A 15,148-nucleotide genomic window follows, 5' to 3' on the forward strand; every position below is an offset into this window, starting at 1 on the left:
TTTTATGTCTAACTCTGCTTTGATTCAGTGTGAGGAACAGGGATAATTCCATTCATCAATAGGCAAACAAATAGACAACAGAGGCAGCAATTTCATGTGGCTATTGCTTCTGTTAAAGGAACAATAGTTAAATTTAGCCACAGATTTGTAGATGAGGAATCTACAAATGGAGCTATAAGCACTAGTGTGACAGAAAAGAAAAATATCTCTCCAGAGTAAAAATACTGTTTGTAACTAAGTAAATTATAAAAATCTTTAAGTGTAGCAATATATTCATTCGTTAAGCCTTCTTCAGATTTGATGCATCATTTGTTTCACTGAGAAAACAAGTATCATTCTTGTACCTTTCAGGAAGATTTAAAACATCTAAAATAAAACACTTTTGATAAAGCAAAACTGATGTATCTGTAAAATAAAGTTGAAAATTGATAATTTGAAGATTGTAAATTTTAAAATTTGTCTTTTAACATATTTCAGAAATGGAGGAGGACGTAGTGGAATGTTCTGTGCCATTAACATCATATGTGAAATGGTCAAAAGACAAAATGTGGTTGATGTTTTCCATGGAGTAAAGACACTTCGGAACAACAAACCAAATATGGTGGAAACCCTGGTGAGAAATTGTTTGAATAAAATACGTTTTCCTTTCTATTCTCTTCACAGCTAACAAGATGGGTGAATTGTACATATTAGGCAAATGTTAAGCTTTTATCTATTTCATGGACACAAAATTAAATGCAAGTTTTATTGTTGTTTGTGTGCTGCTTCTCAAGTATCATTGGGTGTATGAGTGCAGTCTTAACTTCTCTCAGCCAAGGCTGAAGATTGCTGTGTCAGTTCTGGATAGAAAGAAAGAGATGCCATGTTTCCTCTTGACGAGTTAAATGGGCATTGAAGGAACCTGGGAATAGGATACTTGATCTATGCAACAGAGTTGCAAGGCAAGGTAGACTGAAAAAGTGTAGGGTTAAGTGTTGTTTTTGTTAAACAGTTTACCAGTTAATGAATTTGAGAGTCTTGGCATGTTACATGTTGTCACAAATCATGAGTATTATTTATAATTTGTTGCAAATGGAAGGTTACTCACCAAAATCATGTTAGCAGCTTATTATCTTTATCAACTTCATAATGCATCTGGGAACTTCATTTCTTATTTGAGCAGGTATCCACTGGGCTTTTTTTTTGTTACAACAGCTTGAATTAGGTTAAACATTAACACCTTGATATCTGGAGTAGCATTCCTGTATAAAAGTGTGCAGACCAAACTACAACTCATTCAGCAAATACCAGGAACTAGTATGGAGGGTGGATTTTCACCATCAAAGTTGGGAAATTTCCCAGCCCAGTGCACCCACCTCATGGGGATGGAGGGGAAATGCTCTGGTGCAGGACAGAATTGGGCCTCTCCCTCCACTCCGCCCCCCCACCAACAGGCTGATTGGAGGAGGCCCCAGGGGTTTCCAAGAGCGAGGCGCGCTGTTTAAAAGGTCTGCTCAGTTCTCTGGGACTTTGTCCCAGTTGTTTTGTTAAATATTAGGCCCTCTAGCCCTCGCCCCTCACTCCCCCACCTACCCCCAATGGTCGCTTTATACCAGCTCATAGTACTTCAATGCCAATTCACACAGAATACATTCTGTACAGATCCAGTGAACCCTATGGTAACAATGGCATATGTGGAAATGCTTAAAAAACAATCATAACTCTCTTAACTCTTTAAAAAAAAAACTGTTGCTGCAAAAACCCTATAAAAATGTCAATCAATCAGACCTTTAAAGCATCAATAACAGAAACTATGATACCTCTTTATCTGGTGTAAATAAACATTAAGCCAGTGACAAAATAGATAACAGAAAACAAAAGCTTGTAGAGCTATCGATCAATGTTTTCTCTTCTATGCATCTGTTTCAACAAAGAGAAGCCTGTAAGGCAGCCTATGCTCTCAGCTTCTTGGGTGAATGGACATCAAAGTGATTTGAGTTAGCATGGAGGGTATGGAGGGGGAGGTTGGGCGTGGTGGAGGGCCATGATGTGGCATGGGAAGACCTTTTGAAGTTATCTTTCAGAAAGTTCCTGAATCCAGACTGTGATTCATGATTCCTCTAAGATAGGTTTGTCCAATATACGGCCCATGGGCCACAATCCACACGCCATGCCTCTCTATCTGGCCTGCGGAGCCAGTGTTCAAAATACAGAAAAGTCCAAGTGAAATAATCTGCAAGGAGCTGCTCCTGCAATCACAAGCCACTTCACTCCTGTGTTTGCTGCTGGTAGGCTCACTGGTGAAGAGATGGGGGAAGAGAGAGGTTGCCTGCCAGCGGGGGAGGGAGGGAGAAGACGAGGCCTCTCGAGTAAGAGGGTGCAGTCGAGAGTGTGTGTCTAGCTCGCTCCCAGTCTCACTCACCCTCGTCCCCACATACCAGGACAAAGCAGCCAGCTTGATTAGCACCCCATCCGCAAACATTCACTCCCTCCGCCATTGACACACAGTGGCAGCAATGTGTACCATCTACAAGGTGCACTGCAGGAATTCGCCAAGGCTGCTTAAACAGCACCTTCCAAACCCATGATCGCTACCATCTAGAAGGACAAGGGCAGCAGATGCATGGGTAACCACCACCTGGATATTCCCCTTCAAGCCACTCACCATCCTGGCTTGGAAATATATTGGCATTTCTTCACAATGGCTGGGTCAAAATCCTGGAACTCCCTCCATAACAGCACTGTCGGTGTACCTACACCACATAGTCTGCAATGGTTCAAGAAGTCAGCTCACCACCACTTCCTCAAGGGCAGTTACAGATGGGCAATAAATGCTGGCCTAGTTAGCGACACCCACATCCCATGAATTAATTTTTTAAAATTGCCACCACACATACCCACTCTCATAGTGGGTGAGGATGAGTGAGTGAGCACCCCGAGACTAGAAGTGAGGCAAACACACACTCTCACTCTAATGGTCCTCTTTATTAATTACTAACTTTTTAAAATTATGTATTTATTGCTTTAACTTTTTTTTTAGCAGGTTGTTTCTTTTATCATAACTCATGTTGTGCCAAAACTTATCTTTGCAAACTTTGTTCATTGACCTCTTGAGTGAGAAAGATACAAATGTAGCCCTCTACGCAAAAAGGTTGGACAACCCTGCTCTAAGGGGACATGAACCACAAGTCCTTGAGAAGGTGGCTTGACTCCACAGAAACTTTGGGGCGGGGCTAGGAAATGTATATCCCCAATGGAGTCGGCCAGGTCAGGAGTGCAGGCTTGCTGCCCCACACCCTTCTCCAGCGCCAGTGAAAATGAGAGGAGTCAGGAATGGGAGCAGGAATTGTGGAATTGGATCCCATCCACAATTTTTAAAGGTCTGTGGAGTGTTCATGACTCCGCGAAAATCCGATCCAGAGTCTCTGGTTCCATATGTTTCCCTAATTCCACCTCATATTAAAAATTTGCAAAGAATGGCTTTGCAGATACTTTTGTGGTACATCTGCTAACTAGGTTCAGTAGTTAATGGATTGAACCACAGCATTTCGTATGTGGTTTGCAGTTTGAATAGAATAGCAAATGAGGGTTGAGGGTAAGTGGAAGATGAGTTTCTTTACTTTTTTTTTAAAAGACACAGGAAATAATATAAATGTGTTTACCATTGTTATGCTTATTGAAAATACTGATGTGAGGTATATTGCAATTTTTCTTTTGTAATTGTGTTAGAGTGAAAATGCTGCTTTATGGGTGCATATAACACTTGTCCTGGATCTGACAGCAAACATATTGTGTTAACTTCATAAGTCTCCTGTAGGTTTTGTTTTACCTCATATGTCAAACCCCCACCCCACCCCCACCATATCTAAATGCTATAAAATGAGAACAACCCATTGTCTAGTTGCTAAGGGATTAAAACCACTGTGGCATTTCTGCTGCTGTTCTGTATGTAGAGAAAATCAGATAGCACCAACGTGCACAATTAGCCCCAGAGGTTCTCCCCAACCACATCCTTTCCAGAAATGTTTTGCATCACCTAAAAAAGTTGCTGGATGATACATGTTCATTTTCAACTCTGTTAAATGTTGATTAATTTTAATCCCTGATGATAGAGACAAGGTGTTGAAGATTCACAGAATCACACACAGTGCAGAAGAGGCCCTTCGGCCCATCTAGTCTGCGCCGACCTTGATACTTGTTATAAACCAGTGTGTAATACTGTTCCAAGAAATCAAATTCATGATTTGTTTACATGTATTTAAAATATATGACCTAATTTATAACTGTGCTTTGTCTGTGGCCTGACATGGACTCTGATGGCACTTTCATTTTAAGTTGAAGAATTATTGGGGCAGATTTTTGTCAAGTTTTGAACAGGAAACATTTACAATTGATTGTTTTCACCAGTAATACAAGACCAAAATTATACTTGATATAGATATATATACATATAGGAATAAAAAGATCAGTGCAGTATGGATATTAAGTTGGCCGAGTGACAGAAAGTGTACTGGTCAATGGTTGTTTTTCAGACCGGAACAAGGTATGTACCAGGGTTCCTCAGGTGCTGGAATTAGGATCACTGGTATTCTTGATCTAATACTTGGGGTGTGTCATGAAGAGATTAAAGCCTTTAATGTTACTGGAATTTTTTTTTTTAAACTGGAGTTTAGCGGTGTCTGTGTCTATGTGTGTGTATGTCTGTGTCTTAATTGGATTAAAGGCAGCTAGTCTGAGTGCCTTGATGTATAGAAAGAAGTAGGTTTGAAATGGTAATTAGATAAACATGGGGAAGCTTAGAAACATAGGTATCAAGGTGGTAATTTGCATTTTTAAATAAAGCATTCAGAAGAATGGGTGAAATCTTGCACCTAGCTAGAAGACACCAAGCAATGTTTTTTTTCAGCTTACTAATAAAATTGGTCAAATCAAAGGATGTTATTGTTTGAAGGGGTAAAATTAAAAACCTAGTAATACAATGGGAAATTTACACTCAAACGAAAAGCTAATATAAACAGAAAGGAGTTTGTGTGTAAGGCAGAGACATTTTAAAATCCATCAAATGTGAGAAGCCTCCAGCCTGTAAACCTAAAGTCTGTCTACAAGGCCCCAGGGCTAAAAGAAACTCATTTGAATGTGACTGTCCAGGGTATGCTCTGCCAGGTGTCTCTTTAAATCTATGGGTTTTACTGAGTGTCAGATTAATTAGGGGATTTTTGTAGCTATTATAGTAGTAATTTTGTAAACATCTATATATGCTTGCAATTTTTTTGTATTAATAAATGTTTAATTTAGTTTTATATTAAAAACCTCTTGAGACTCGATGGTCTTATTACTACTGAATTCAAAGCCTGCATCTGGAAACATACAAATTGCAAAAATGGATAATGAAGGTTGTTTCAGGTTTCCCTATGGGATTTGAACATCTGAAATGTGTCATAATAGGGCGGAACTTTCTGTGCCTGCTGGCATTGGGCATATTTGGCGGCGTGAGTGGACAATATAGCAAGAAAGCCAAAAATCAGTTTCACGATGTCATGAAACCAGTTTGCGATCGTCTGCTCTGCCCATCAATGGCGGGCTGCATTTCCCGCCGTCGGACATTGGGAACCTCATTGTAATACATCTGCATATTATTATAAGGCCAGCCTGCCGGAATCATCCCCCACACACTGCATCATCTCACACTGACATGTTTCACAGCAGCATATATAAGGCATGCACTTGGCAGGCTGCATTTTGAGGGGAACTCAGAGGTCAGTACACAGTAATGTTGCGCAGTGCTTGCGAGGGTCGCTTGTTAGATTTCAAGGTTGAGGGGCGTTGCTGGGGGCAAGGGTTGCCCAGCGGTTGATGGTGTTGCACAAGCACGTGTGGGGCAGTGGGGGAGGGAAGTAGCCATGCATTCAGGAAACCTTGTATAAAGTGACCATTCCTCAGCAGCTGAGACAGTTCTGATGCTTGGAGTCGGGCCTCTAGCTTATCTGCCCACTCAAGCAACGCAGAGGCATGAAATTGCCACCAAATGCTCCAGAGCTTTTCACCCCTCGGCACAGTCTGCAAACTAATGAGCCCTTCAGTGGACTGCAGAACAGTTGGACGACTGGGCACATTGTCCAATCGCCTTGCTAAAGCTGGCCGTGAAGCAGTCACTGGTGGAGGCACTCACAGCCCCTTGCAATGTCATCATTCCGGTTTGGACCAGTCTCCCCCATGGTTCAAGCTTAAAGTGCTCCTATCTGGCTGAGGGCAGCTCACTTGCAGTCCGTGATCAGGATCATATCATGGAGACACAGCCGTGAAACTTTAAATGCACCTGGTCCTTTGTCAGCCTCCAGCACCTGACCCCTTCAGGTGCATACCGTCACAGATGCTGACGGGATGGGGGCCACCCCACTTTAAAGGTGCTGAGAACACACAGGGAGAATGACTGTACTCTCTGACACCTGCCCACTACATTCTGGCAGCAACGCCAAGGACCGTCAAGGTGCAGACATCACTAATGTGTCCAGCGAGTGTGAGGCCGGACCATTACTGTGGTCTGAAAGCTGCACGGGGAAGAGGCCCTGGACTGGGACACCTGCCTTTATCTTGTGCAAGGACCAAGGTTTCACATCTGAGTGACACCAACACTGCTCATCAGAACAAGGAGACATTCTTGGGAGTTTATTTACAATAGTGAACATTATGTACAAGTGATTAACACCCATGCCCTGATTTATCCCCTGTTATTGTTAATTTAGTTAATTGTTTTAACTCTACAAGAGTTACAGCTTCCTGACTGGGCTCAGCTGCAGCTCATTCCTGCCTGAGTGGTAGCTGTTGTGGTTGGTGCTGGCTGCAGCTGTCCCTGCTGCTGTGGGATTTGCTTCTAGCCCTCAACTAGAGCAAGACGACTGCTGCCAATAAGGCTGCTGCTGCTATTACATTCTACAGGGCGGGGCCTTGTAAGGTCTAGCAAGGCCTGAAGAGCTTGGGAGTTCGAGGAGAGCTGAGGGGAGAGGATTCCACTAAAGCCAGAGGGGGAGGACTGCTCTTGTGCGCGAGGTGGGCGCCTGGGGGAAAGTAAAGACTCTGGTTCAACTGCTTGGTTGTCTATAGAGGGAGGAAGGAAGACCTAAGGAGGGAGGGCTGCGAGAGATTGGACTTTCAGGGGAAAAGAAACCCGTACCCAACTCAGCCCTCCCTTGCCTTGCCTGGGTTAGCTAGTGCTGTCCGGAGATAGCTGTGTCCGAGGACTTTCACCATCTGATCTCAAACTGTGCCTGGGCAGTGCTAGCTGCCCAGGGAAGGCTTCTCCCCCGCAGCAGATCAGAATATACCACCACCAACCCACCCCGCCAACCAACCCACCCCGCCTCCCCCCGATCTCCGGAAACATCAAGGCGTTTGCCCACCTGTCCTCTCTCCCTCTCCCTTACTCCCACTCTCCTTTGCTCCGCACTTTTCTGTTTTACCTGTACTGGGGTGGGTGTAGCACTTACCAATGGCAGCAACATCTTTGCCGGTGGCGGGGCCCGCCTGGGCTACCTATGCAGGGGTGGTGGCCTCTTCAGCCCCTGCGGCCCTGTCACCAGTTAAATTGCTGACCCGTCAGCTTGGGGTGAAGTGCTACACCCACCCCACAATGACCACCGAGCCTGCATGAAGGCTCTGACCGGGGTTGTCGGCCCCTCGGCCATAGTCGCAGCCTCGAAAATGTACAGGAAGGCCGTGTCCTTTCTAAAGGCCGAACGGGCAGTGCACCTCACCCTCGAAAAGGGGCTCACGGTGGACGGGGCGCTCCTGCGGTGGACCCTCTGGAGGTCACCACCCAGGGTCTCAAATTATCTAACGTCCCACTGTTCGTCCCTGATGAGCTCCTCCCCCATCTTTGTCATCTAGGGGAGGTGAGGTCGGGGGTAGCGCCGATCCCACTCGGCCTGAAGGACATGAGCCTCCGTTATGTGTACTCTTTCCAGTGCCAGGTTTTTGTTCAGATTTTTGATATTACCCTTGAAGGGGCCGCCTACTGCATTTTTTGGTCAGCGGATGGCGTGCGGTGCCCTGCCTGCAAGGGGGTGGGGCACATGAGGAAGGACTGCTCCACCTCCAAGGCCGCCAGCACCATCCGGGCACCCGCAGCTGGCACCGCCGCTCCTCTCTCCACCCCCCTCCCCCCGCCACTGCTGCTCCAACTCCCTGCCACGAGGCAGTGGGGGGAGACCCCACGCTGTAAGATGGCGCGGAGAAAGACCCACCACCTGGAGGAGGCCCTCCAGACACTCCGGAACCCCAAACCCAGCCTGATCCCCAGACATCTGAAAGCACCAGCTCGGGGGTAAAAATATCATAAGAACATCATCTGGCCCTGGTGACGTGTCTGCGCGTGCTCCCGGGCCCATGTAAGCCTTAGCACCACATGCTGGGCTCAGCGTCATCCATGCGCAGGCTCCCGGGTCCGGTGGCGATGGGGCATGCGACCCCGTGCCAGGTGGTCTTAATGAAGAGGGTGGACCTGCCCAAACCCCAGAGGGCAGAGCGTCCCGGAATGGCTGGATGAGGCGGTGGGGGCCTCGCTGATGGAGGTCTTCCCAGCCCCCAGCCTTCCCCGGAAGAGATGCCATCCCTCGGAGGGGGACGACCTTGTGACTTGTGAGGTCGGATGTGTCCCCTCCCCCAATGAAAAAGATGGTGGCATTTCCATCCCGTAAGTCCTCTCTCTGCCCTCTGGGGGGAGCCCAAATCTCCAACCCCTTGCTGCAGTCCTGTGAGCAGAGCCCCTCGGGGGGCCGGTGAGGGTTTCGCCCTTGTGGTGTTGCCCCACCCCGACCCACCTTGTACCCCCGAGATGACATCTGGCCCACCAGGGGACTGCAGCAGTCCCTTCGTGGCCCCGACCGCTGGGTCGTCGGGTGGCGGTGGCGAGGGCGGCCTCCCGGCTCCCTCCCAACCTTCAGCGCCTGGCGCCTCCATGCTAGGTCCAGAGCTTTTTCTGGACTCATTGTAATACATCTGCATATTATTATAAGGCCAGAGAGGACCATTCTGCCCTTGATCCTGGGGGTGGGATTGAGATGGAGGTGGAGCCGACTGGCAGCTCCGAACTAGCCCCCGTACTCAATACGGGGAAGCCGGAGGCGACGACCAGGAGGAGGACGACTTAGAGTGGTTGTCGGGTGAGGTGGTGGATCCCTTGGTGCCCCCACTAATTCTCCCCTCGTCCCTTTATGGGAGCTCCAGGATTTTTTAGTGAGTAATCGTCGCCGAGGCAGGGTCCAGTCAGCCCTGAACCAGTGGCATTCTTTTCCTCTTGTACTCTGGTCTGCCCGCGAGGCCCTCAAGGCCCCTGGGTTGGACCGGAATGCCAAGAGGACGGTCCACACGTTTCTCGCTGGACTCCTGAAGGAGAGGAAGGATTAAAATAGTCCTCTCCTCCTTAACTAGGCATGGTGATGGTAGCACATACTTCTGACAATGAAGATTACCATAGCCGGCCTCAACATTCACGGCAGCAGGGACGCACAGCGCAGGTTCCAGAACTTCTCCCATCCTCAGGGACAGGAAGTATGTGGTGTGCTTCCTGCAGGAAACCTATATTATTCTGAGAGACAAAGCTATGTAGCCCCTGGAGTGGCGAGGTGGGGTCTACATGAGTCACCTAGCCTCCAGTTCTGGCACGGTGGCTATTTTGTTGGCCCCACCCACATTTTCAGCCGGAGATGTTGGGGGTCAAGGAGCTGGTGCCAAGCCGGTTACTGCACCTTACTGTGCGCCTAGGGGGCGCGGCACTTCACTTTGTGAATGTCTATGCTCTCTTGGGCACACAGCAGCAAGCGAGCTTCTTTGAGGGAGTGTCCACTCATCTTGGCTCCATCGACGCGGGTGAGTGCATTGTCATCGGCGGGGGGTTTCAACTCTACCCTCGAGGCCCAGGACCGTCTCGGTGCCCAAAGCCGCTCGCTAGGTGTGAGTAATTTGCAGGACCTGGTCGGGTCCTTCAACCTGGTGGATGTCTGGTGACATGTCCATCCTGACTCCAGCATTTTCACTTCTGTGTCACCTGGAGTCGGAGTGCCCAGACTCGATGCATCCAGACTCGACCTCCTTTACGTTTCCAAGATGTTCGTGTCCTGCGTTCTGTCGGCTTCTATGCAGCAATTGCCGTGCATGGACCACCATCTGGTGTGGGCAGAGCTCGCTCCGTTCTGCGCTCAGACGGGGTCCGTGTACTGGTACTTTAACAACCTGCTACTGGAGGACGAGCAGTTCCTGGACTAATTCCGTTATTTCTGGGCTGGCTGGAGAAGGAAGTGAGGAGGCTTCCCCTCCTTGAAGCTATGTTGGGGCGTGGGTAAGACCCACATCTTCTGTCAGGAGTACGCGAGGGGGTCGGCAAAGAGGCAGAAATCCAGGGTTGGGGAGTTGGAGAAGGAGGTGCTCGACCTGGAGACACATCTCTGTCAGCCCGATGCGGACCCAGCCCTGCATACGATGAGAAGAAAGGCGCGCTGCGGGACCTGCAACTTGTCGGGTCCCACTGCGTGTACGTGAGATCGTGGATCAGGTTCCTCTGGGACATGGACCACGGCTCCCCCTTCTTCTCGCTAAAAAAAAGGCACGGGGTCCTTACGCTGCTGGCTGACGATGGATCCCTTGTCTTGGATCCGGAGGGCATCAGGGCCATTGTCAAATCCTACTACACTGCCCTGTTCTCTCCGGATACGTCCAGCGAGGATGCTCGCAGAGTTTTGTGCGAGGACCTGCCGCAGGTTGGCCCGGAGGGCGCTGGAAAGCTTGACTCCCCTATAAGTCTGAGGGAGCTGACTGGTGCCCTCGACAGCCTCTCCAGGGGCAAATCCCCAGGACTGGACGGGCTGACTGTGGAGTTCTTCAGGGCGTTCTGGGACGTCCTGACTATGCGGGGGTCCTGGGGGCGAGTATCGCGACTGGGGAGATGCCCCTATCGTGGCACAGGCACATGATTGCCCTGCTGCCGAAGAAGAGGAATCTCCGCCACCTTAAGAACTGGCACCCGGTCCTCAGCACGGATTACAAGATCTTTGCCAGGGCCAAGTCTTCTCGTCTTGGCACCGCGCTGGACCACATGATCCACCCTGACCAGTCCTACACGGTCCCAGGTCATACCATCTTTGACAATATCCATCTGGTCCGGTACATCATCCACTTTTCCCAGAATACTGGTCTGTCGAGTGCCTTCTTGTCTCTTGACCAGGAGAAGACGTTCGACAGGGTGGGTCACGAATCTTTATCCGGGACTCCGCGAGCATCCAGGTTCGGGACGCATTCCGTCGCCCGGATCCGACTTCTGTACGCTGCCGCAGAGTGTCTAGTTAATGTTAACGGGTCCCTGATGGCGTCCCTTCGCTTTGGGAGGGGAGTGCGTCAGGGCTGCCCCCTGTCTGGCCAATTGTATTCTATCTGTGTGGAGCCTTTCCTGCGTGTCTTTCGGAGGAGGTTGTCGGGATTGGTTCTGCACAGGCCGGGCATCAGGGTGGTCCTCTCGGCTTACGCCGATGACTTGCTCCCTCGTGTTCACCAACCCGGCTGACCTGCGGAGGAAGCGCGAGTGCCAGGAGGTCTACTCTGCCACATCCTCTGTCAGGATCAACTGGGGTAAATGTTCTGGACTCCTGATTGGTCAGTGGCAGATGGATCCCCTACCCGAGGAGCTCAGGCCTTTCACCTGGAGCAGGACCCGCCTCCTCTATCTGGGGATCCACCTCTGCCCTGCTGAGGGATCTTGGCCGGCAAACTGGCAGGAGCTGGAGGCCAAAGTCACCACTCACCTGCGGCGCTGGACAGGACTGCTCCGAGTGCCGTCTTACCGGGGTCGAGTTCTGGTCATAAATCAGCTGATTGCCGCCATGTTGTGGTACTGGCTGGTCACTTTGACCCCTCCCCTGGACTTTGTCTTGAAAATCCAGAGAATGCTCGTCGATTTCTTCTGGGACAAAAGGCTGCGCTGGGTCGCTGCTGAGGGTCTGAGTCTCCTGCTTAGGGAGGGCGGTCAGGCGCTGGTGTGTCTACGCACCCAGGAGGTGACTTTCCACCTTCAGGCCCTGCAGCGATACATTTACGTTGAGCCCGCTCCAAGATGGTGTGTCCTGGCGACGTATTTCTTCCGCCAGCTGCACAGCCTGAATTATGACGTGCAGCTCCTGTTTGTAGACCTGAGGGGCCTTTGTGCCTCCTTGCAGGCGTTACCCGTCTTTTACCAGGACCTGATCAAAGTCTGGAACATGGTCGCTTTGCAACGCAGCTCTCCGCCATCGGGAGTAGCGGCTATTGTCAGAGAGCCGCTGCTCAGGAATCCGCCCTTTCAGTGGCTGGCGGAGGGGAGGGCTGTGGCTGCCGGGGTGACCAGGATCAGGGATGTGCTGGGTGGCGGAGGAGTGGGCTGGATGCTACCACAAGAGTTGGCGCATCTGTGGACGTCCGGCTCACGGCCAATGCCATTCAAGACCTTAGGACGGTCGTGCTTGGCCCCAATGTCATTGTGGGTCTCGAGGTGGCACAGGTGCGCGGTCGTCTTCCGTCCGAACGTTCCCCTGTTCGGATGGAATTCCACATTGGCCCTGAGCCCCGAACTCTCCCTCGGGAGCCGGTGCCCCACAACTTGAGTCGCCTCGTGGAAATGCCCTCCGTGCCCTTTAGCACGGCGCAGAGAGTTTCCTGTATGGGCTGCTGCTGCACACCCTTCACTTCCTTGCCCTCGCTCGCCACCTGGACACACCCTGGCATGCCTCGTTGCCATCCGGCAGCAGAGGTCCCTAGTGGAGGGTCCCTGTACGGAGGTGTCCTCCTGCTTTTCATCAGGGACCTGGGGTGGAGGGTGTTGCACACAGCAGTCACATACAACCGTAGGATGTGTCGATTCACGGATTCCCAAGATACCTGCGTCTTTTGCGGCCTTGTGGAGTCTGTGGACCATGTATATATAGTTTGTTGTGGGCTGCGCTCCCTTACCAGCTATTTAAAAAAAACCTTTTACTGTTGTTTTGTTTGCACTTCAGTCCCAAGCTCCTGATCTACAGGCACCCATTGTGGAGGGGGCTGGGTGGGAGGGGGACCTCCTTGTGAACCTGTGTCTGGACCTGGCCAAGTTGGCCATTAACAGGGTCCAGGCAGTGGGTGATCGAGGGGGCTGTCCGACCTGATAGCCTGCCTCTCTTCTGCGACCGGGTGTCTCTGGAGAGGGGAGCACGCAGTGTCTGTTGAGGCCTCCCGTGCTCTGTGGGCAGCAGGGGGACTGGGATGGTTTATTGACCCTGTTAATCATATTTTGGTTTAATGTTTGCAAGTTTCCTTTAAATTTTGTCTTTGCAGTTTCCATTTAAGGGGCTGCCTTTTACTTTGTCCCGAATTTTGTTAATTTACTTGGTTGACTCAAAAGAGTTACATCTTCTTAACCTTCATAACCCTGCCTGCTACATCTTGGTGCTCCCTGGACATCCACAGCGAAGTTGGAGGCTGACTGCTACACCCTTTGATGACCTTGGCAGGCGTCATCTGGAGGGCTCCAGCCTGCTTTTGGGGTCCTGCTGTGTGACAGTGGCACCCTCCTCGGCCTGTGGAGCTGGAGCTACTAGGGTCACAGGAAGAGGGGATTCGGATGGGCCAACCACTCCTGGAGTCGCCTGGGTGGATATGCAACTACTGATCCTCCTCTCTCTGGGTGCCGGAGGGCCCCTGGCTGACTTCTTGGGGAGGAAGGGTAGCTGGAATGAGATCAAGCTACCCCACACCCCTCTTCCGAACACACTGTTGGAGGCCAACTATGGGGTCAGCAATGGAGTTCAACTCTCGCAGCAGTGCAGGAGTGATGTCCTAGACCAAGGTCTCCATGGCGGCTGCCATCCTACTAGTGCTGACCTCAGTGCATTGGCATGCCGCCGCTATCACCTCAGCCTGAAGGCGACAAACTCTTCCATCGTGCCCTGCAATCTGAGGAGTGCAGTGGACATCCCTTCCTGATGTTCCCGAGTTTGCCTTTGCAGCTCCAGCAACTGTGACATAACCGAGTCCAGAGGCTCATCACCTGGCTCGGACTCAGCAAATTTCTGGCCTCCAGCAGTCCTCCGAGTGCCAGGGACCAGGGAAATCCCTGCCGCTGCCTGCTGTGGATCAGACAGTGTGATGCGCTCAATAGATCATGATCCTGAGGCTATTCTAAAGCTAGGTCCCATGGAGTTTTGTGTATCTGCGCTGGTGGAGGGTGTGGGTGAGCACTGTGACGGATCTTCAATTAAGGTGCCTTTAGATTCCTCTTCAGAGGTTTCCTTGGGGCTTGTTTGGAGGCCCTGGGTCGTGGACTCCATCAGCTGCTCCCCAGATGTGCCTGTGAAAGCGAGGATAATTAGTGCATGACAGTGGCCTGTGAAACAGGACACATCGCCTACAGCATGGTTATCTGATGGATGTCGCACTGCTGGATCCTCGCTTGGTCGAGCACCACTGACTTCACCATCAGTACAGGAACGGACTTGATCCTCACCAGCCAGCTGGATGGTTCTGTTTTCCAGGTCCGTGAGGACCTTGATTTTAGGCATTCCTCTACCAGTCTGCGACCTCTCCCAGTTGTTGTGTGCCAGCTTGCCATGCATGGATAGAGATGGAGAGAGTGTAAGCAGGACACCTGCCAGGTGAGATGATAATTATGCCTGGCATGTGTGGGTGGTGAGTGGTCCCACGGATGGAATGAGGACAATGAAGGTGTGTGTGAGAGAGTGAATGGTGATGTCCCTTGCACTGGTAGTGAGTAAGGGCCCTGTAGATTTGTGATGGGTTTGAGAGTGTTGGAGTTGAGAGTGATGAGAAGAGTAACTTACCCTGGCAGAACAGAGGAGAACATTCATCCTTTTTTGGCACTGGGTGGCTGTCCTCTTTTGTAGGACTTTGGTGCTGACCACCACCTTCCATGCTGGATTAGTGATGTGGCTGCCCTTCTTGCAGCCACAATGGGGGTAGAGGACATCATGGCGGGTCTCCATTATGTCCAAAAGGTGCTCGAGGGATACATCATTAAACCAGAGACTGCAGTCTTTTTGCCTTTCGGGGCCATGTCTTCTTTGCAGCAATCCTAGGCTGGAAGCACTGAGAAGTGTGCATGCAGCCGCACTTTAAATATAGCACCTGGGGTGATGAGGCGGCGAGGTGAAGGCGTAGC

At 50.4% G+C, this 15,148-nt stretch overlaps 1 protein-coding gene across 5 annotated transcripts in view; it reads left to right on the top strand.

The window, feature by feature from the left end:
• Positions 1 to 15,148, top strand: part of ptprk (protein tyrosine phosphatase receptor type K) — a 640,293-nt gene that overhangs the window by 621,658 nt on the left and 3,487 nt on the right. For all 5 annotated transcript variants that reach the window (XM_078542126.1, XM_078542128.1, XM_078542127.1 and 2 more), the window contains one exon: positions 478 to 613. In XM_078542126.1, coding sequence (XP_078398252.1) covers positions 478 to 613 — 136 coding nt within the window. The remainder of the gene's footprint in view (positions 1 to 477; positions 614 to 15,148) is intronic.

This window comes from Cetorhinus maximus, chromosome 5, assembly GCF_964194155.1.
Source record: "Cetorhinus maximus chromosome 5, sCetMax3.hap1.1, whole genome shotgun sequence".
NCBI lineage: Eukaryota > Metazoa > Chordata > Chondrichthyes > Lamniformes > Cetorhinidae > Cetorhinus > Cetorhinus maximus.